The sequence below is a fragment of the Hyla sarda genome, chromosome 1, assembly GCF_029499605.1.
Source record: "Hyla sarda isolate aHylSar1 chromosome 1, aHylSar1.hap1, whole genome shotgun sequence".
In the NCBI taxonomy this organism is placed as follows: domain Eukaryota; kingdom Metazoa; phylum Chordata; class Amphibia; order Anura; family Hylidae; genus Hyla; species Hyla sarda.
Genome location: NC_079189.1, coordinates 529,248,388 through 529,269,487, shown reverse-complemented (window position 1 = coordinate 529,269,487; position 21,100 = coordinate 529,248,388). Strand labels below are relative to the sequence as shown.

General features: G+C 44.1%; 1 protein-coding gene across 2 annotated transcripts in view; it reads right to left on the bottom strand.

Moving 5' to 3' along the window:
- TNPO1 (transportin 1) overlaps window positions 1-20,280 on the bottom strand; it is an 83,717-nt gene extending 63,437 nt beyond the window's left edge. Inside the window, exons 1-2 of one of the 2 annotated variants that reach the window (XR_008847823.1) lie at window positions 19,961-20,278; window positions 10,578-10,653 (exon numbers count right to left, since the gene is read on the bottom strand). Coding sequence is in view for 1 of the 2 variants with exons in the window: in XM_056539740.1 (XP_056395715.1) it covers window positions 10,578-10,653; window positions 19,961-20,065 (181 nt within the window). In the remaining variant the exon portion in view is untranslated. Of the gene's footprint in view, window positions 1-10,577; window positions 10,654-19,960 lie in introns of both variants that reach the window. The other variant, XM_056539740.1, reaches the window with a different exon arrangement.
- Between the last annotated feature and the right edge of the window lie 820 nt (window positions 20,281-21,100).

Genomic DNA, 21,100 nt, shown 5'->3' with positions numbered 1-21,100 from the left:
TTATACACACACATATATATATATATACACACATACATATATATATATATATATATATATATACACACATACATATATATATATATATATATATACACACATACATATATATATATATATATACACACATACATATATATATATATATATATATATATACACACATACATATATATATATATATATATATACACACATACATATATATATATATATACACACATACATATATATATATATATACACACATACATATATATATATATACACACATACATATATAATATATATACACACATACATATATATATATATACACACATACATATATATATATATATATATATATATACACACACACATATATATATATATATATATATATACACACATACATATATATATATATATACACACATACATATATATATATATATATATATATACACACACATACATATATATATATATATATACACACACATACATATATATATATATATATATACACACATACATATATATATATATATATATATATACACACATACATATATATATATACACACATACATATATATATATATACACACATACATATATATACACACATACATATATACATATATATATATATATATATATATATATATATATATATATATATATACACACATACATATATATATATATATATATACACACATACATATATATATATATATATCTATATATACGGGATAATGTTTCTCTCAATTCTGGGTTTATTTCTCTCCAGTAATCCACCCATCCTAATTCCTCCACCATTCTTTTCAGTCCTGTTCCCCCACTCGGATTTTGTCTTCCTATCCTTAATCTATCTTTCCCTTCATCCATTACTGCATTAATATCACCAATCACCATAATTGGGACACCTCCTTTATCATTAGCAAACCAACATAATTACTTAAATATTCCTAATGAAAAATATTTTGCAAGGGGCCACGGCAGGAATGGGGCTTGTCCGCATGACGCAGCGACGCCCCCCCCCTCCCCCCCAAGTATCCCATAGCTACATGGAGGGGGCATTTCAGCAGCCGTGTCATGCAGGGACAGAACATCCCATTCATGCTGTCTGCTGGGGCCTCATACAAGAGATTGGGGGGGGGGGGGGGGGTTGTCTATCACTTATGGGGATACGTTATTTTGCACTACAGTATTCCTTTAAGTAGGAAGTCCACCTTCAGGTGTGTCCTTTATCAGGTAGGGATCAAGTAGGGCCCCCTGTGCCATTATGTAACCCCCCCCCCCCCCCCAAATGCTCCCTGCGTCATTATATTCCCCCTCCCCCTCTGATTCCCCCTGCGTCATTATATTCCCCCCTTCCCCTCTGATGCCCCCTGCATCATTATATTCCCCCCCCTCCCCCTCTGATGTCCCCTGCGTCATTATATTCCCCCCTCCCCTCTGATGCCCCACGTGTCATATTTCAGCCCAATCCCCTCCCCTCTCCTGTACCACATTATTTACTAAACCTCACCACCTCTCCGATCCCCTGCTACCTGTCTGCCCCCATGTTCGCTCCAGCAGGCTCAGCGGTCACTGTTATTACTGGTCCGCATCCTCGGTCCGGACGGAGGTGCGCGTGATAAGTGACGTCATCACACGCGCCTACGCCGGGATGCTGTCGACCTGCGCGGCTCCCTATAGGCTGCAGCGTACAGCTACAGTCTATAGGAGTTTAGTTACAGGGCAAAACTGATTGCCCCGTTATATGTGAATTCTTTAGGCATTTAGCCCTGCTTGTCCGATACAGGACTAATGCCTGAAGAATTCACCTGCCCGGCGCCCGGAAGTGCATGTCCCGGGCGTCGGGCGATACAATTTCCACATCCCTGATCCAGTTTTTAAAAAACCTCGACAATCTTGTCCTAATTTTTCAGGGATCCCCACTATTCTTACATTTGATCGCCGTCCTCTATCCTCTAGATCTCTCACTTTGGCATTCAGTTCCTGACACATTCCTGACACATTACCCACCTCTCTCTCTAACTTATCTGTCTTGTGTTCTACCCCTTTAGTTTTAGCTTCTAGTTCATTCAACCACGCTTTAATTTTCTGTAAGTCCTGTCTTAATGTTACAGTGTCCTGTCTCACCTCCCCGATCTGGTTTTTAACCTCCTTTATTGCTTCATTTGTTTTTTCTACTCCCTCAAATATTTTACTAAGCATTGCTTTAGTTCCATCTTCCTCCTGATTATCCTCTGCCTCCTCCTCCGAATTTTCCGCTGCTGTCATCTTTTTTCCTTTCCAATTCTTGTCGATTCATTTTTCCCCCTGAAATTTTTTTCTTCATCGAGCCTCCGCCCACCGCTCCTTCTGACGGGTCGATGTACAACCCCTCGACATGCGGTTGGGCGGCGAGTCATTTTTCCCTGCTTTCTTCCCCCCATTATCCTGACCTCCAAAACTAATTCCCTCTACTCTTTTTCTTCTTCCTTACCTTCCCGCAGAAACCAGCCCACTCAGTTGGTCCCTCTAACCCTATCGTTCGGGGGGGGGGGAGGCACTCAGCCATCAATACATACTAGTTTTTACAGTTCAGGAATTTAGTTTCAGAACACCAAAGAAGAAAAAAAAGTAAAGAACTTTTCTGCCATACTCTAACAGCCCCCTATTTAAATTTCCTCCAAAACACCAATCCGCAAATAGGCAACAACTTGATCATTAGTGTGCATCAGATTTTACAGTTCACCAACTAGAACTCGGGAGAACGGAGAACAGTTCTCTATTAGCAGCATACCAAAAGCAAAGAAAAAAAGGAGGAAAAAGAAAAATTAAATTATGAGGCAGTATAGATTGTTAGTTGTTAATGAGGGAGTCCCAAAATTGCACCACTTCCTGGAGGCTCCAACCTTCTCATAGCGGCCAGGGCACAGAAGATAAACTTTGAAAAAATAAAGTCTCTCTCCACAATTGCGCAATATTATGTCCAGAGTCTGTTATTAATTGTTAGTACACAGAAGATGATATTAGTAAAGTTATTAGTACAGAGAGGAGGGAACCATTTCAATCACTACACTCCACTATGACTTCTCTCAGAATCAAAATCCAGCAGGGAAGTCTCTTGGGTGCAGAAAGGGAAGTCAGACAGAACCCCAGATTTTTTCAGTCACCACCACGGAATAGCTCCAACAGGTAAAAAATGTCCCCAACCGCCCTCTGGTCTCCAGGGCAAGACGACCAAGTCCCCCCAAAAGACATTTATCTCCAACTTCCATCTGCACACCCTCCGCTTCTCTGCGACCTGGCCAGGCTGGAGCTTAGCTCCTCTAACCACTCCACTCTGCTTCGAAATGAAATCTGATACTGCGGCGTCTCACTTGTATACCGATTCCCCCTATCTGCTCCTCTTCGCCTTCAGGTCACCTCTACTCTACAACCAACTCTCCTCCTCTGTTCCGGTCACGTGTCCACACAATCTCCCCTTCACCGTGAACCACGCCGGCCTGCTCCCTCCGCTCTCTCAACCGCAGGAATCCCGTCACAGCAGCCTCCTCAATCGGAACACAGCCTCCTCCTTAAACGATTGGCATAGGCAACACAGTCTCTGGTACGGGCAGGGATCATCACCCTAGCTGGCTATGCCTGGTGGTTTAGAGCGGCGCCTTGCACACGCGTCCGCTCACATGCTCTGCCCCCATATTTATCCATTCCTTATAGGGTATGCCCACTAAAGGAGTGCCCTTGGACATGGTTTATGGCACATCTCTGATCGCTTTGCTAAAGTTATTGTATTTCTCACAGGTATGCAATGGTTGCAGCTAGCGATCAACTGATATCAATTTTTTTAGGGCCGATACCGATAATCTGTCACCTTTCAGGAAGATAGTCGATAACTTATACCGATATTCCGGTACAAGTTAATGGCTATTTCAACAGGCCCCCCCCCCCCCCCCCCGGTGGGGCAGAAGCTGTTGCAGATCAATGATTTAAAGCGCGCGCTTTAAATCAATGAACTGCAGCGGCTTTTGCGGTGCCAGAGACCACCGCCGCCACCCGCTACTCTCCCCCCGCCTGTCCTGAGTCTAACCACCACAGTTGCCCCATCGGCTCCCCCTCCCCCCCCATCCTCTGCCCACATACCATCACCGCTGCCCCATTGCCTCCCCCCCCATCCTCTGCCCACATGCCGCCGCTGCCCCATCGCCTCCCCCCCATCCCCGGTGTTATAAATACCTGTTCCCGGGCTCCGCAATCCTTCTGGCTCCATCGGCATCCTGCGCTGTCTCTGTGCGTACTGATGGTGACGTTGCGTTGGGGACGTCACTCGTCTTTACGCAGCACAGCAACAGCGCAGGAGCCAGAAGGATCACGGACCCCCGGGAACAGGTAATTATAACACCGGGATGGGGGGAGGCGTTGGGGCAGCGGCGGCGATGGGCCGATACAGATAATTGCCGATACAGATAATGTACAAAATCGCGATTATCGCCCGATAATATCGGCCAAACCGATAATCGGTCGATCCCTAGTTGCAGCCACAAGCACGAGTGTGAAGCCCTGAGCACAAATACAATACAGTACAATCTGCAGGCATCATGTTATAGAGCAGGAGGAGCTGAGCAGGTGATATAAAACCTGCAGATTGTACTGCATTGTATATATCACCTGTTCAGCTCCTCCTGCTCTATAACATTATACCTGCAGGCTTCTTACATGACAGTGGCCAGAGCCGATCACCGACCGAGGAGGAACATCGCTGCGGCCAGTGATAGGCTGACAGCTGTCCGACGTTCACGTCCCCAGCATAAGGCCGACGTCGGCCATGCGTGAGCTTACTTTTGTTTACCTTTTGCAGCCCGGGCATAGGGATACCGCACAGTATAGAGTGTCAGCGCCGGCGGCTGCAACATACAGGATGAGGAGGGCAGCGCATGTGGGTGACGTGAGTAGTACCCCGATGGGGGCAGCGCAGCTGGGCTAATAACTTTTTTTTTGGGAGGGGGGGGGGGGGGGGGAATACCGTTATATCCCGTGAAACCGCCATAAGTTAAAAAAATATCGCGATACACATATTTGGCCATACCGCCCAGCCCTACTGTATTGTATTTATCATCTGCTCAGCTCCTCCTGCTTTATAACATATACAGTACAATCTGCAGGCATGATATCTGCTCAGCTCCTGCTCTATAACATACCTGCAGATTGTACTGTATTGTATATATCATCTGCTCAGCTTCTCCTGCTTTATAACATATACAGTACAATTTGCAGGCATCATATCTGCTCAGCTCCCCCTGCTCTAGAACATGATACCTGCAGATTGTACTGTATTGTATATATCATCTGCTCAGCTCCTCCTGCTCTATAACATGATGTCTGCAGATTATACTGTATTGTATATATCATCTGCTCAGCTCCCCCTGCTCTATAACATGATGTCTGCAGATTGTACTGTATTGTATATATCATCTGCTCAGCGCCTCCTGCTCTATAACATGATGTCTGCAGATTGTACTGTATTGTATATATCATCTGCTCAGCTCCTCCTGCTCTATAACATGATACCTGCAGATTGTACTGTATTGTATATATCATCTGCTCAGCTCCCCCTGCTCTATAACATGATGTCTGCAGATTGTACTGTATTGTATATATCATCTGCTCAGCTCCCCCTGCTCTATAACATGATGTCTGCACATTGGACTGTATTGTATATATCATCTGCTCAGCTCCCCCTGCTCTATAACATGATACCTGCAGATTGTACTGTATTGTATATATCATCTGCTCAGCTTCTCCTGCTCTATAACAATACCTGCAGCTTAGACTGCATTTTCGATGAGAAGGGTTCCCTTTATAATGTTTATTGAAGGTAGAACATGAGGCCATTCAAATCATTCATAAGAAAAAACAAAAACAAAAAAAAAAAAAAATTTATGTAGAGATGGGAATAGGTGGCATGACCTAACTAGTATAGTATACATGTAAAATTGCATTAAAGGGGTACTCTGGTGAGAAACATTTTTTTTTTAATCAACTGGTGCCAGAAAGTTAAACAGATTTGTAAATTACTTCTATTAAAAAAATCTTAATCCTTCCTATACTTATTAGCTGCTGAATACTACAGTGGAAATTATTTTCCGTTTGAAACACAGAGCTGTCTGCTGACATCATGAGCACAGCGCTCTCTGCTGACATCTCTGTCCATTTTAGGAACTGTCAGCGTAAAAGGAAATCCCCATAGCAAACATATGTTGTTCTGGACAGTTCCTAAAATGGACAGAGATGTCAGCGGACAGTTCTGTGTTTCAAAAAGAAAAGAATTTCCGTTGTAGTATTCAGCTGCTAATAAGTACAGGAAGGATTAAGATTTTTAATAGAAGTAATTTATAAATCTGTTTAACTTTCTGGCACCAGTTGATACTTTCTCCGGAGTACCCCTTTAAGGTGCCCCTTCGGTGTAAAAAGATGAGTAACATTTTGCCAATGTGCTAGGTGTCTTATAGGAAATACAGGTTTGTGGGGGTGTATAGCGAGATTGCTGGCATATAATTCAGGTTTCACTCATGTTTGTCAGAAGTTTTAAACAACTTGCGGCGCCACTTATGTCCACCCACTGCCGTATCTACGGGAGAGACTCGATAAAACAATGTTCCCCAATCAGGGTGCCTCCAGCTGTTGCAAAACTACAAGTCCCAGGATGCTGGCACTTGTAGTTTTGCAACAGCTGGAGGCACCCTGGTTGGGAGAACAATGCTATAGAAGCAAGTTTTATTTTCAGGGCTGCATCAAAGCACTTGTGTTACCAAGACAATGACATGGCTCCCAGCTGGATATTAGAGAAAACAGCAGGTAATAACGATTTAAAAGCTTGATAGGTAATCTGCATACATGCTAAAAAAATATCACTGTATAAGAAAGACTAAACATGACTTCCAGCTATTCCAATTTATGTATCAAAAGGCTAGAGAGAGAAAAAAAGCTATTACCCTTTTGTTGCTATAGCAATAGCAGAGGAAGAAAATTATGTATTTTCTGGCTGCTGGCACAAAGTACTCTCCGATACATCAGATGCCAAATGTATACGATATAGACAACAAAAATAAGCCACAAAACACAGAAGGGGAATGACTAAATTATTTTTGTTTATACTTATTCTCTCAATTATGCATGATATGATATATAGAGAAAACAGATAATACTTCCATTACAATATTGTTTATTAATACATGAAATCCCACAGGACACTGTATACCACAGTACATCTACTTAGACATTCAGCTAATGTTTCCATATCCATAATACATGGAACATGGCGAGTGACTAAAGAGTTATCACTAACAGAAACCGAGTCCAAAACATGATACTATCATAAAATATCAGTTTATTTAGCCAAAAAAGTCAACATCTTATACCAGATACAATGGCTTAAAGGGGTCTGGGGCATGAATGTATTTGCTAATAGGGCTGCAACTAACCATTATTTTCATTATCAATTAGTCGGTCCAATGTTTTTTCGATTAATGGGATAAAAAGAAAGTTAAAGTGGTTGTCCAGTGGAAACTGGATAGGAGATAAGTATCTGACCACAGGAGGGTCAGACCGCTGGGACCCTCCATGATCTCCAGAATAGGATCACAGCTCTCCGAGCCCCTCAATTGTTATGGGAAGGGCAGATGGACGAGTGCTTGACTTTCCAGCACTTTCATACAAAATGAATGGGACGCAAGCTATCTACAGCATGTGCTCTCACAGAGCGCCCGAGTCCTGTTGCTGGACCCCATGCCGATACTCATCTCTATTCTGTGGATAGGGGATAAAATAGTTATTAGACAACCCCTTTAGTGAGGGATCTGTAGGGAGGGGTGGGAAGGGATCAGACCAGACAGGAGGTATTCTGTGTGTTAAAAAAAATAAAATAAAGGAGTTTGTGGCTAAGAGGAGTAGCTTTTTAATATATATAAATATATATATATATATATATATATATATATATATTATTTTTTTTTATAAATCGGGTGTATTCACACCTCCTGTTCCTTACCTGTGGCCAAAGAAGGGGGCAGCCTATTGCTAAGGGCACATAGGAGGTCACTGGACATCCAGAAGTCTATCTAGTAAAACAGGGCCCAGCACACATGCTCTCCACTCTCTTGTAACAAACTATTATGAGTTTGGCCTGTCGCACGGACCCTGACAGCCAGGAGCTCACTATAGTTGTAGAGAAAAGCTGCATGAAGTAGAAGATCATGTGTGTTGGGCCTCCTCTTGACTACACAGGCTGCCAGGGACCACAGTTGCAGATATATTGGCCGACCGACTAATCAACCAACCGATTATTGTTTCAGCCCCAATTGCAATAAATGCTAAGGATGTCTTAGTAATAAACTCTGCAGTGGTCAGGAGGGGTCATCATTGGGGTTTGTGCCGGATGTAGAAGAAATGGTGAAGTGACCGACTGATACCTGTGACTGAGAACTAAGAGTCACTGGATATAACTTATTATACAGATCCTGTATTATCCATCACTTCACTACAATATGGAGGTAATATTCAGTCACTGTGTAGTGGTAATATGTGGTGGTATTACTTCTCCCCATTAAATGGTACTATTTGTAACTATGACCTCAGTATACTGGTTGGATGGTGTCACGTTGGATGCTGGATCCAAATAATGGACGCTGGGTGTTAAATAATTTTTATTGAAGAATAAGGCTGGGTTCACGTGTCCGGCTCTGTGAACCCAACCTAAAGCTTGACGCAACTGATGCAACAACTGATGACAGTGCAATAGTTGTTTAGCACCCGGCAGCCATTATTTCTGAATGCAGAGTCCTAAAAATAACTGCTGCACTGTGGCATCAGTTGTGGCATCAGTTTTAGGTTGAGTTCACCGAGCCGGACACACGTGGACACTGCCTTACTCTTCAATAAAAATAATTTTAAAAAACAGAACACTATCGTCCACACATCACCTGTTTACACAGTGCAATGTGCTGCTGCTAACTATGATTTTATGGGTAAAAACCATCAACTATATTTTTGCTGCATTCTTGAGGGCGCATAGTTTTGTGCTCAGGAACTGACATACCATCATGCTGTGTGTACTAGGACTTCTAATTCCTAGGCAGATGACACTAGTCACTGGTCAGCAATCGGGGACCACATTCTTTTGGCCAGATACATTGTAGGTAGGGACCGACCGATATCGTTTTTTTAGGGCAGATACCGATAATCAATGGAGGTTAGGGCCGATAGCCGATAACTTATACAGATATTCCGGTATAAGTTATCGGCTATTTATCCGTCCGTGACACCGCTGCAGATCATTGATTTAAAGCGGGCGCTTTAAATCAATGCACTGCAGTGGCTTTTGCGGTGCCATAGGCCGCCGCCGCCACCCGCTTCTCTCCCCCTGCCTGTCCGGGGGTCCTGAGACCTATCACCGCTACCGCTCCCCCGCCGCGCCGAGGGGTGCCTCCAGCTGTTGCAAAACTACTACTCCCAGCATGCCCGGACAGCCGTTGGCTGTCCAGGCATGCTGGGAGTTGTAGTTTTGCAACAGCTGGAGGGCCTCAATAGCTGGAGGGCCTACTGTAGGTATAGTATATTATACAGACCCCTGTCCATCCCAGAACCCTGACTCACCTTCCTAGTTGCTGCAGGGACCGTCCGGGGAGGGTGGTCCGGGCCATCCTTCCTGTAGTGTCCAGCGGCATTCCTGGTGGAAGGTGAACCGGTCCGGGCTGTCCTTCTCTCCACTCTGGGCAGGCTCCGGCCTAGTAACGCTGCATAGATGCCGCACCTGACGTCACGGCGTAGCAGCGTCTATGCAGCGTACTAGGCCGGAGCCTACCCAGGGTGGAGAAGAGGACCCCCAGAGAAGGACAGCTCGGACCGGTTCAACCTCCACCCAGAATGCCACCGGACACTACAGGAAGGATGGATGGCCCGGACCACTCCCATTACGGGTAAGTTTAATTTTTTTTATTGACTCGGAGGGTGGGGGAGGGGCCCGACCGGTATAGCGGTATGGGCAAAAATCCATACTGTGGGAGGAAAAAAAAACGGTATCCGGTTCATACCGGTATACCGCCCAGCACTACGGTGGGGGGTGCGATGCGGTGGGTCGGGGGATGGTCGTGGTGCGGCGGGTCGGGGGGGGCGCATTATCGGCAAGGTAATTGCCGATACCGATAATGCCCAAAAGCACATTCTTTTCAAGATGGCAAGTATTTGTTACTGATTCGAGCACTTATCACAGATAAGAATAACCCCATGCAGAAAAACATTTCAGTTCAGCCCAATAAAGCTAAATACAAGAAAATATCTGTGTGAACACTCTACTAAAACATTCCCCTACTATCCAATGAGCTGTCAGGAAAGGAGCGACCACAGTACTTCTTACAAGTGCTCTGGCCTTGCTGCTCAGCCTGGTCAAAAGTATATGTATGCTCTGTCACCTCAGGGCAGACATAGGGAACATAACATAATAAAGTGCACAAAAATACAAATGCAGAAGATATTACAATACCACAGCAAACATTGAGCACAGAAAGTTATGCATTCATCCATCAGAGAGGGGGTCTTACCTTCAGATTTTAGCTTGGTGAGAACGAATATTAAATAATTATTGAAGTCTGGGAACTGGTTAAGCTGCTCCAATTTCTGATATGAAGAGTTAAGGTTAAACATTAAATTATGGAAAAAAATAAATAAATAAATAAAAAAAATTCCAAAGACACTGGGCTGGTATTAAAGGGGTACTCCACTGGAAAAAAATGTTTAATCAAATGGTGCCAGAAAGTTAAACAGATTTGTAAATTACTTCTATTTAAAAATCTTTATCCTTCCAGTACTTAGCTGCTGTTATGATTCACAGGAAGTTCTTTTCTTTTTGAATTTCCTTTCTGCTGACATCTGTCCATTTTAGGAACTGTCCAGAGCAGGATAGGTTTTCTATGGGGATTTTCTCCTACTCTGGACAGTTCCTAAAATGGACAGAGGTGTCAGCAGAGAGCACTGTGGTCAGGCAGAAAAGAAATCCAAAAGGAAAAGAACTTCCTGTGAATCATAACAGCAGCTGATAAGTACTGGAAGGATTAAGGTTTTTTTTTATACAAGTGATTTACAAATCTGTTTTTTAAACTTTCTGGCACCAGTTGATTAACCCCTTTAATCCTCTATCAAAAATATAGTTGATGGAAAGAATAATAGGGCACTATTGTCCCCGTAGAGACAACTGATGTCATGTCGAAACTCCATGTATCACATTATAAGAAGATGGGTGTCTGTTAGATATCTACAGAAGCAGGCAAGACTGTTTATGCTGCCATGCTCTATACACAAAGGGTACTTTTTTGGATTTCTCTTTAGTATACAGCCCCCTAAAAAGTACTGGAAGGATTAAGATTTTTTCATAGAAGTGATTTACAAATCTGTTTAACTTTGTGGTACCAGTTGATTTAAAAAAAAAAGTTTTCCATGGGAGTACCCCTTTAAGGAGATAGGAATACCCCTTTAAATTTCTGTACAACAGTAATCCTTAATCTGTGACTCTCCAGCTTTAGCAGAACTACTACCCATCAGGCCCTGACCACCTGCAGGGGTAGTAATGTAACCGTTTGAGTACAATGGGACCGCAGCTTTATACCCCGACAGCTACTGAGGTAACAGCCTAGAAATCTTTTTCTTATGCTATCTGGCACAATATGGATGCATCACTATCGTACATGACATTCGTTTCCACAAGAAGCTTCAGGTAAGATTTCAGCCCTTATTTTGAAAGCAATATAAATAAGAGAGGGAGTATGCCATGTATGTAAAGTATATTCCCCAGCTGTGGCTATTTATAATCCTGATGATTGGTTATATTAATAACTCAGTTCAAGACTAGAAAAAAAAAAAAAAGCTGCGTTGCCAGCCTTTACATAAAAGGTGTTTAATACAATAATTATCTATGAATGAATGAGACACAGATTTATTACAAAGAGAGATTTAAATGAGCCATGAACGTAGATCTAATGCTCAGAACGGCCCATAAAACTTGTGGTATATTGCAGTGGTGTCCAAACTGTGGCCCTCCTGATGTTGCAAAACTACAACTCCCAGCATGCCCGGACAGCCAACGGCTGTCCGGGCATGCTGGGAGTTGTAGTTTTGCAACATCTGGAGGGCCACAGTTTGGACACCACTGGTATATTGTATGCCTGCGGATATTACCCCTGGACTGTATTTAAATGGCATTTTTTACAGGCCAATATGACTAGAGATGAGCGAACTTACAGTAAATTCGATTTGTCACGAACTTCTCGGCTCGGTAGTTGATGATTTCTTGCATAAATTAGTTCAGCTTTCAGGTGCTCCGGTGGGCTGGAAAAGGTGGGTACATTCCTAGGAAAGAGTCTCTTAGGACTGTATCCACCTTTTCCAGCCCACGGGAGCACCTGAAAGCTGAACTAATTTATGCAGGGTAAGTCATCAACTGCCGAGCCGAGAAGTTCGTGACAAATCGAATTTACTGTAAGTTCGCTCATCTCTAATTATGACTCCATGAAAGCAGCTGCCCAGGAACAAGCATATTTATAATAAACACGACGATCCCTCGCATTATAAAGAACATGGTCAATGGTTCACTATGGGCATGCTTGATCCCCGGCAGTCTGCCTAGTAGTGAGCAAAATACTGCAGATATTTCTCATTCTTGGGTTAATATGGCTTTCTGGGGAAACTAAGGGGGGAGATTTATCAAAACTTGTGCACAGGAAAAATGTCCCAGTTCCCCATAGCAACCAGATCGCTTTCATTTTTGAGAAGGCCTGTGAAAAATTAAAGAAGGGATCTGATTGGTTGCCTGGACAACTTTTCCTCTGCACAGGTTTTGCTAAAGATTCCCCTAAATGTATTGCAAATTGACAACTCCGACTACAAACTTAATAAAAAAAAAAAAAAAAAAACATTAACCCCCTCCATATTAAAAGTTCACATTGCCCTTTCCCCCCCATTTTCCATATAAAAGAATAATAAAAACCAACATATTTGGTATTTCCGTGTGCATAATTGTCTGAACTATTAAAATATAACATTATATATCCCGCACGGTGAATGGATTTAAAAAAAACAATTTTAAGCCCAGTATACAGAATTTTTTTTTTCTTAAGTAGAACATGACGGAAACTAAAACTTGGTATTGGTGTAATCAGGCCGACCAAAAGTACCAAGACAAGTTACTTTGACCAGAAGGTAAACGATGTTAAAACGGAAAAAAAAATTGCCATTTTTTTCTTCATTTCTACCTCACAAATATTTTTTTGTTGCAGAGAATAAAAGTTACAGAAAATGTTAAAATGTTGACTAGTACAATTGGCCCCGCAAAAAAAAAAACAAGTCCTCATATGGGTCTTTATATGGAAAAAATAAGAGTTATGGCTATTATAGGGCGAGAAAAAAAACGAAACTGCAAAAAATAAACTAATGACCATATTTACGTACTATTTTGGTTGAAATTATTTTGTATACCAAGACAAGAGGATTTTCATGAGGGACAAGTAGATTATGTTCTGTTTAAAGGGGTAGTCCAGTGGTGAAAAACTTATCCCCTATCCTAAGGATAGGGGATAAGTTTGAGATCGCGGGGGGTCCGACCGCTGGGGCCCCCTGCGATCTCTCTGTATGGGGCCCCGGCTCTCCGCCGAGATAGCGGGTGTCGACCCCCGCACGAGGCGGCGGCCGACACGCCCCCTCAATACATCTCTATGTCAGAGCCGGAGATTGCCGAAGGCAGCGCTTCGGCTCTGCCATAGAGTTGTACTGAGGGGGCGTGTCGGCCGCCGCCTCGTGCGGAGGTCGACAAGCCCCCTTCCCGCGGGCTGTCGGGGCTCCGTACAGGAGATCGCAGGGAGCCCCAGCGGTCGGACCCCCCGCGATCTGCAACTTATCCCCTATCCTTCGGATAGGGGATAAGTTGCTCACCACTGGACTACCCCTTTAAGTCGCTTGGACTTTTCATTATTCCACACCCCTGAGTATTGCTTGTTACTTCTTTAGCCCTACCTTGCCACCATTAAGCTAGGGCTATAGTGACACAAACTGTATCTAAGGCTGGGTTCACACCACATTTTTGCAATACAGTTCCCGTATACATTTTCAATTTGAAAACCAAATGGAACCGCATTGAAAAGGGTATGCATTGACTCTCCAGTGAAAACCGTATGCCAAAAGATGCATCCGGTTGTGTCCGTTTTGCATCCAGTACAGTTTTGTCAGTTTTTTTTCCCGTACCCAAAATCGTAGCCTACCACAGTTTTTAGTCCGGGTGATAAACCGTTTTGAAACGTATACGTTTTTTCAAACATGGGAGTCAATGGGAACTATGTGTGTGTACGGGTCCATCCAGTTTTCACCATACGGTTTTTGACTTTGCAGTTTTTTTCCTGGAATTTCAATCAAACAAGTGAAACTTTATTCATAATGGAATGAAAAGTTAAAAACATACGTTTTTCTCTTAAAAAACGAATGCAACCATGTTTCAAACAGTATATGGATTAAAATTTGTGCACACGTTTTGATACAGGTTTAATCAGGTTTTGAGGAATTTTTTTATTTATATATTTTTTTTTTTTTGGCAAAAACTTGATACGGGAACAGTATGGCAAAAATGTGGTGTGAACCCAGCCTAAGTCACGTGACCAAAATATCTGAGCAACCTACCTGCTAACTAGGTGTTGTGTGTCTTTACTACAACTGCAATTTGGATTCAAAAAGGTTTAACAAAATAGCTATATTACAGAGGTTGCAGGCAGGTCAGTGATGTCAATACTGATAGTGAAACCCATCAAAGTTAAGATTTTGGGTGACTGTCACTTCACAACCACATTGACAATTATTAGATGCAAGGTCAAAAACACAACATTGCGATCTTCATGTTGTGTGACCAAAGTTGCCATGTAGCCCAAGAATAAAAAGATAATTTTGCTTTACGACAAAACCGACTATGGGCTTATCCCCCATAAGGTGATTTTAGTATGTACCTGGCAGACAGTAATGGACATTCTTAGGAAGGATCTGCGCTTGTCTTGGGGCTAAATGGCTATGTTGGGAGATTACCATAATACTGTGGCTAACTTTTTGCGAACTGGTATTATCTGCTTGAGTTTTCTTTTTTGCCTACAAATCCCATAATTCCATTTTCCTTCCTCCCTCCCACACATCAGCCACCCCACCCATTGAAACATAAATGAGCTGCATCCATTTAAAAGACCTGTGATTTTCAATCAGGGTGCCTACAGCTGTTGCATTAGTTGCAGATTGATCTCTCTCCCACCAAGTGATCCCTCCACCCATTGAAGCAGACAGGCTCCCTGTCATCAGCTGACTAGTGAGTAGGGCCTTGGCCGGATTGCAAGCTGGGAAAAATCTGAGACAACAGTCATTTTGTATGCTGTTAAAAATAAATATTGGGGTGGAAATCACATAAGAATTGGGAGAAAACTGTAACACACAGGTACAGACACTATATTATGAACTACACTAACTTTACAGCCCCTGTAGCATAGTCAAATAAAAACAAAATCCTGGAATACCCCTTTAAATTCTTAAAATCCTATTTGCTCTAATGTAAGATCTATATTGTGATGTGAACCCCCCCAAAGCCACGAAGGCACAATAGAACAGTGTTTCCCAACCAGGGTGCCTCCAGCTATGGCCAAACTACAACTCCCAGCATGCCCAGTCAGCCAAAGGCTGACTGGGTATGCTGAGAGGTTGTAGTTTGGCCACAGCTGGAGGCACCCTGGTTGGGACACACTTTAATAGACAGTATGTGTGAACATAACCGAAGGCTTTTCTGACATTACGACCCACTGCAGCAGAGAGATGTTTCTCCAATGGTAGCAACTGTGCTCTCTGTCCACATCAGATTGCCGTCTGTTGGGTCAGAAATGCAGGGAAAATGAAAATGTAAGCGTTGACCGTCAGCTTCAGTAAGTCTATGGCCGGCTTAACGGAGCAGGACTTCCAGATCCGCTAGTGTGTTATGTCATGTGGCTGGAACAGTGGGGATTACTAGAAGTCAGACCAGATGAGCGCTCTTCTCTACTAATCGCAGGATTCTTTCTGCCTTTACTGTCATCCTACTACCATCTGATCTGCAAGACAGCAAATATACCATCATGTATTCAATGGCTTTTATCAAAAGGGATCTAGCAACAGGCACAAAAAATTGTTCTGAGGTACAGATTCGAGTGACCCCCTTATCACTAGGAAGGGGAAATAGGATCCTGATCAACGGGGGATGGAAAAGCCAAACAGGGACTGACCAAACTATTGCATCACCCTGGAATATTACGGCTTATGAGACATTTCTGTGTTGCTTAGCTCAATATAGACATCTGACCTGGAGAGAGAAAAATACATCGGCGTCTCCAGTATGACACAGCCACTTTATACAACTTCCAGAACCAGAGACTCTAAACCTAACACCAGGCATTAAGCCGAAAATAAAGACACCAGACACAAGAATCACTAGCTGCTGTCACTGTCTGCCTGTCAATAATGAGACATCACTAGCTGCTGTCACTGTCTGCCTGTCAATAATGGGGCATCACTAGCTGCTGTCACTGTCTGCCTGTCAATAATGAGGCATCACTAGCTGCTGTCACTGTCTGCCTGTCAATAATGAGGCATCACTAGCTGCTGTCACTGTCTGCCTGTCAATAATGAGGCATCACTAGCTGCTGTCACTGTCTGCCTGTCAATAATGAGGCATCACTAGCTGCTGTCACTGTCTGCCTGTCAATAATGAGGCATCACTAGCTGCTGTCACTGTCTGCCTGTCAATAATGGGGCATCACTAGCTGCTGTCACTGTCTGCCTGTCAATAATGAGGCATCACAAGCTGCTGTCACTGTCTGCCTGTCAATAATGGGGCATCGCTAGCTGCTGTCACTGTCTGCCTGTCAATAATGAGGCATCACAAGCTGCTGTCACTGTCTGCCTGTCAATAATGAGGCATCACTAGCTGCTGTCACTGTCTGCCTGTCAATAATGGGGCATCACTAGCTGCTGTCACTGTCTGCCTGTCAATAATGAGGCATCACAAGCTGCTGTCACTGTCTGCCTGTCAATAATGGGGCATCGCTAGCTGCTGTCACTGTCTGCCTGTCAATAATGAGGCATCACAAGCTGCTGTCACTGTCTGCCTGTCAATAATGAGGCATCACTAGCTGCTGTCACTGTCTGCCTGTCAATAATGGGGCATCACTAGCTGCTGTCACTGTCTGCCTGTCAATAAGGAGGCATCACTAGCTGCTGTCACTGTCTGCCTATCAATAAGGAGGCATCGCTAGCTGCTGTCACTGTCTGCCTGTCAATAATGAGGCATCACTAGCTGCTGTCACTGTCTGCCTGTCAATAATGAGGCATCACTAGCTGCTGTCACTGTCTGCCTGTCAATAATGAGGCATTACTAGCTGCTGTCACTGTGCCTGTCAATAATGGGGCATCGCTAGCTGCTGTCACTGTCTGCCTGTCAATAATGGGGCATCGCTAGCTGCTGTCACTGTCTGCCTGTCAATAAGAGGGCATCGCTATCTGATGTCACTGTCTGCCTGTCAATAATGGGGCATCACTAGCTGCTGTCACTGTCTGCCTGTCAAAAAGAGGGCATCGCTATCTGCTGTCACTGTCTGCCTGTCAATAATGGGGCATCGCTATCTGCTGTCACTGTGCCTGTCAATAAGAGGGCATCGCTATCTGCTGTCACTGTCTGCCTGTCAATAAGGAGGCATCACTAGCTGCTGTCACTGTCTGCCTGTCAATAATGGGGCATCGCTATCTGCTGTCACTGTGCCTGTCAATAATGGAGCATCACTAGCTGCTGTCACTGCCTGTCTGTCAATAAGTAGAATCATTAGTGAGGAGTGACATATCCATGTGTTAGCCATGTTTAAAAAAAAAATAAAAAAAAAAGATAAAAAACAACATAAAACAATTATGTTAACAAAATCTTGTTGGTAGGCACCACATTTTTTTTTAAACCAGGAACCAGCTTGTGACCTCTACAGCCACGTGCCATACTCCTGACATGCAGAAGTAAAATGTGGGTCACTAGTAAAGACCCGGCAGGGGTGGGCAAGGATGCTATTACATATGCAAAATATACCGTTATATATATAATAGATGGGCAGACATGGATAATCCCTTGTAACACAATGGCCCTTGTCCTCACGCTGTACTGTACAGAAGAAATGTATCTTTGCTGTATCAGAAAGAAAAAAAACTATTTGTACAATGCCAAAATATCACATGCTGCATTATTCACTTTTTTCCAACCAGGGTGCCTCCAGCTGTTGCAAAACTACAACTCCCAGCATGCCCGGACAGCCAACGGCTGTCCGGGCATGCTGGGAGTTGTAGTTTTGCAAAAGCTGGATGCACCCTTGTTGGAAAACACTGCACTAACTAAAGGTGCCCATGGTCAAAAGTTGGCTCAACCTACTTACCTACTATTATAGACTGTGACTATATAAACTCTATGGGGGGACTACTGACTCTTCCCTAACAAATACTTAGGGAGAGCAGAGGGGTCTGGGCCTGCTGGAGGTCAATTGCCTGATTCTTCTGTTCTAAATGCAGTAAAACCACTACCTGAGGAGTCTGGCAGCAGCTTACCCCTCCGCTCTCCATTCAGAGCAGATGAACATTTGGGCGTGCAGAACACTTATGTGAATAGAGAGATTGGGTTATATAGCTGGGTTGTTGGGCTACGGAAGGTGTACGGCCACCTAAATGGGAAAAATTTTAAGCAAACTGATTCGTTTGAACAGAGCCAACCACAGAGGGAAGGAATTGTCATATACACACAGAGGGTACACTAATGCAGGCCAAGGACATAAAGAGACCGCTCTCTCTGGACCCCACATACCCGCTATTTCTGGATGAGGAAGAGCCGCTGCCAGAGATCTCGCTAAAGAACAAAAAGGAGTAAACCCAACATGCCCCAATGCTCTCCTCTGACCGGGATAGGAGGCCGCCATATACAGAAGATCAGTGGTCTCCAAACTGTGGACCTCCAGATGTTGCATAATCAATTACACCATCTACATTTTCCCCGGTATACGCTGCAGCACCTCCTATGGGGACCTGAGAGGTCTGAGGTCACAGGGTCATGTACTGAGGTCACATGATACAAAATTACTTCTAGACAACTTCTGCATTTTGGGTGACTTTTTGGCGGGTTGTGTGTTCTTTGGCCCCTGCTGGGGTCCTAGACACAGGGGCGCACCCAGAGGCCCATACATCCTAGTTACCATCCCCCTATATCAGTGTTTCAAAACAAGGGTGCCTCCAGCTGTTTCAAAACTACAACTCACAGCATGCCCAGACAGCCAATGGCTGTCCGGGCATGCTGGGAGTTGTAGTTTTGCAACAGCTGGAGGCACCCTTGTTGGGAAACACTGCCCTATATATTGTAGGGGGTGATCATGCCTATTGTAGGGGGTGATCAATGGCAGACACCTCTAAGCCAGTGACCTCCTGCAGTTTTCCTAGAGAACACACTGCCCATCTATAGCAGTATCCTCCCCAGCGAGAGCACATGGAGGAAACCGCAGGTCCCTGTTCACACATAGAGCCCGCCCTGGCCGCAGACATGACTGTATGATGAGACTGCACACAGCTGGGGCACTACAACTCCCAGCCAGGAGCGGTGCGGGGCGCAGGAGGCAGCGGCGGGCGGTGCGGCCTAGGCCGGGTGTGGCGGGAAGCAGGCAGCGGGCAGACGGCAGTCACTCCCCGCAGGCCCCAGCACGCTCTTCGCCCTGCAGCTGCTTCCCCCGGGGCCCCAGAGTGACCGGCACACACGGTGAGAACCGGCCTCCCGGCAGCCGAGCACAGGCCGCAGCGCCTCCTCCTCCGCCCTGTCGCCGGCAGTAGAGCGCCCGCCCGGCAGTGCAGTAGTCCGGCTGGAGAAGGATACTTGTTGCACCGATCTCTGCGTGGTCGTGTCCGGGGACTGTGACTCCTTGAGCAGCTGTAGGATCTGCTGGAGCCCCTGCTCGTCCGGCTTCCACTCGAACTCCATGCTGCGGGGACACGAACACGGCGCGGACAGAGCCCAGAGAGGGGGGAGGCGGCCTGGCCGGGAAATGGAGGCAACGGCGCGGTCCTACAGCCCGCCGGGTGATGACGAGAGATGCGCGGTCCTAGTGCCGACTGGGTGTGCAACAGAGCTGCGTGGTCCTAGTGCTGCTGGGTGTGTGCCGTCCTAACGCCGGATGCTTTGGTGGCTGCCGGAAAGAAGGTGCTAGAGTGTCGTACACAGAGTGGAGACACTAAAAAGCAGCAGATATATGGAATTACAATACTTGGGGAGATAGAATGTTGTAGCAAATTCATTGCAATACATAGCAAAACTATACCTCCCATAATGGCAGCTATTGGGCTAGGACTCCATGGTGACTTTGGTCACAAGGTCACCATATCACTTATTATTAGTGATGAGTGGCATTGCCCATATTCGAATTTGCGATATTTTGCAAATATATATATATATATACGAATATTCATCTTATGTTTGAGAATTATGCGTATTCGTTATATTCGCATATGCGAATATTCGTAAATGTAAATATTCGCGTATTCGAGGAAGAAAACAGTGAGGGGGTGGGCAACTTTACTATTGGTTGCTAAGGATGTTGTTTACAACTTCTGACAAGTGTATTTACATCATTCTAATTGGCCCACAAGTGAAAAGAAGGAATATGCGCATATGTGAAAAAAACTGAATATTCGTAATTTTAAACATATAGCGAATATATTCGTAATATTTGCGAATTTGTGATATTCGCGATAAAAATTTGAAATGCGAATATTCGCACCCAGCACTGCTTATTATGTATAATAAAGCAGTGTTTTTCCCCAGTTGTTGCAAAACTATAACTCCCAGAACTGTTTGATAAACACTGTAATGAAGGGATATCTATATGCTTGAAGAGTTTTATTTAAAATTTAAGCACAAAATTACTAGAAAGTAGAATTTTTCATAACACAGGTAGCAGCAACTGATGGAATAATTTATAAAGTTAAATATAATGTATATTTGTAAAACACATTATTA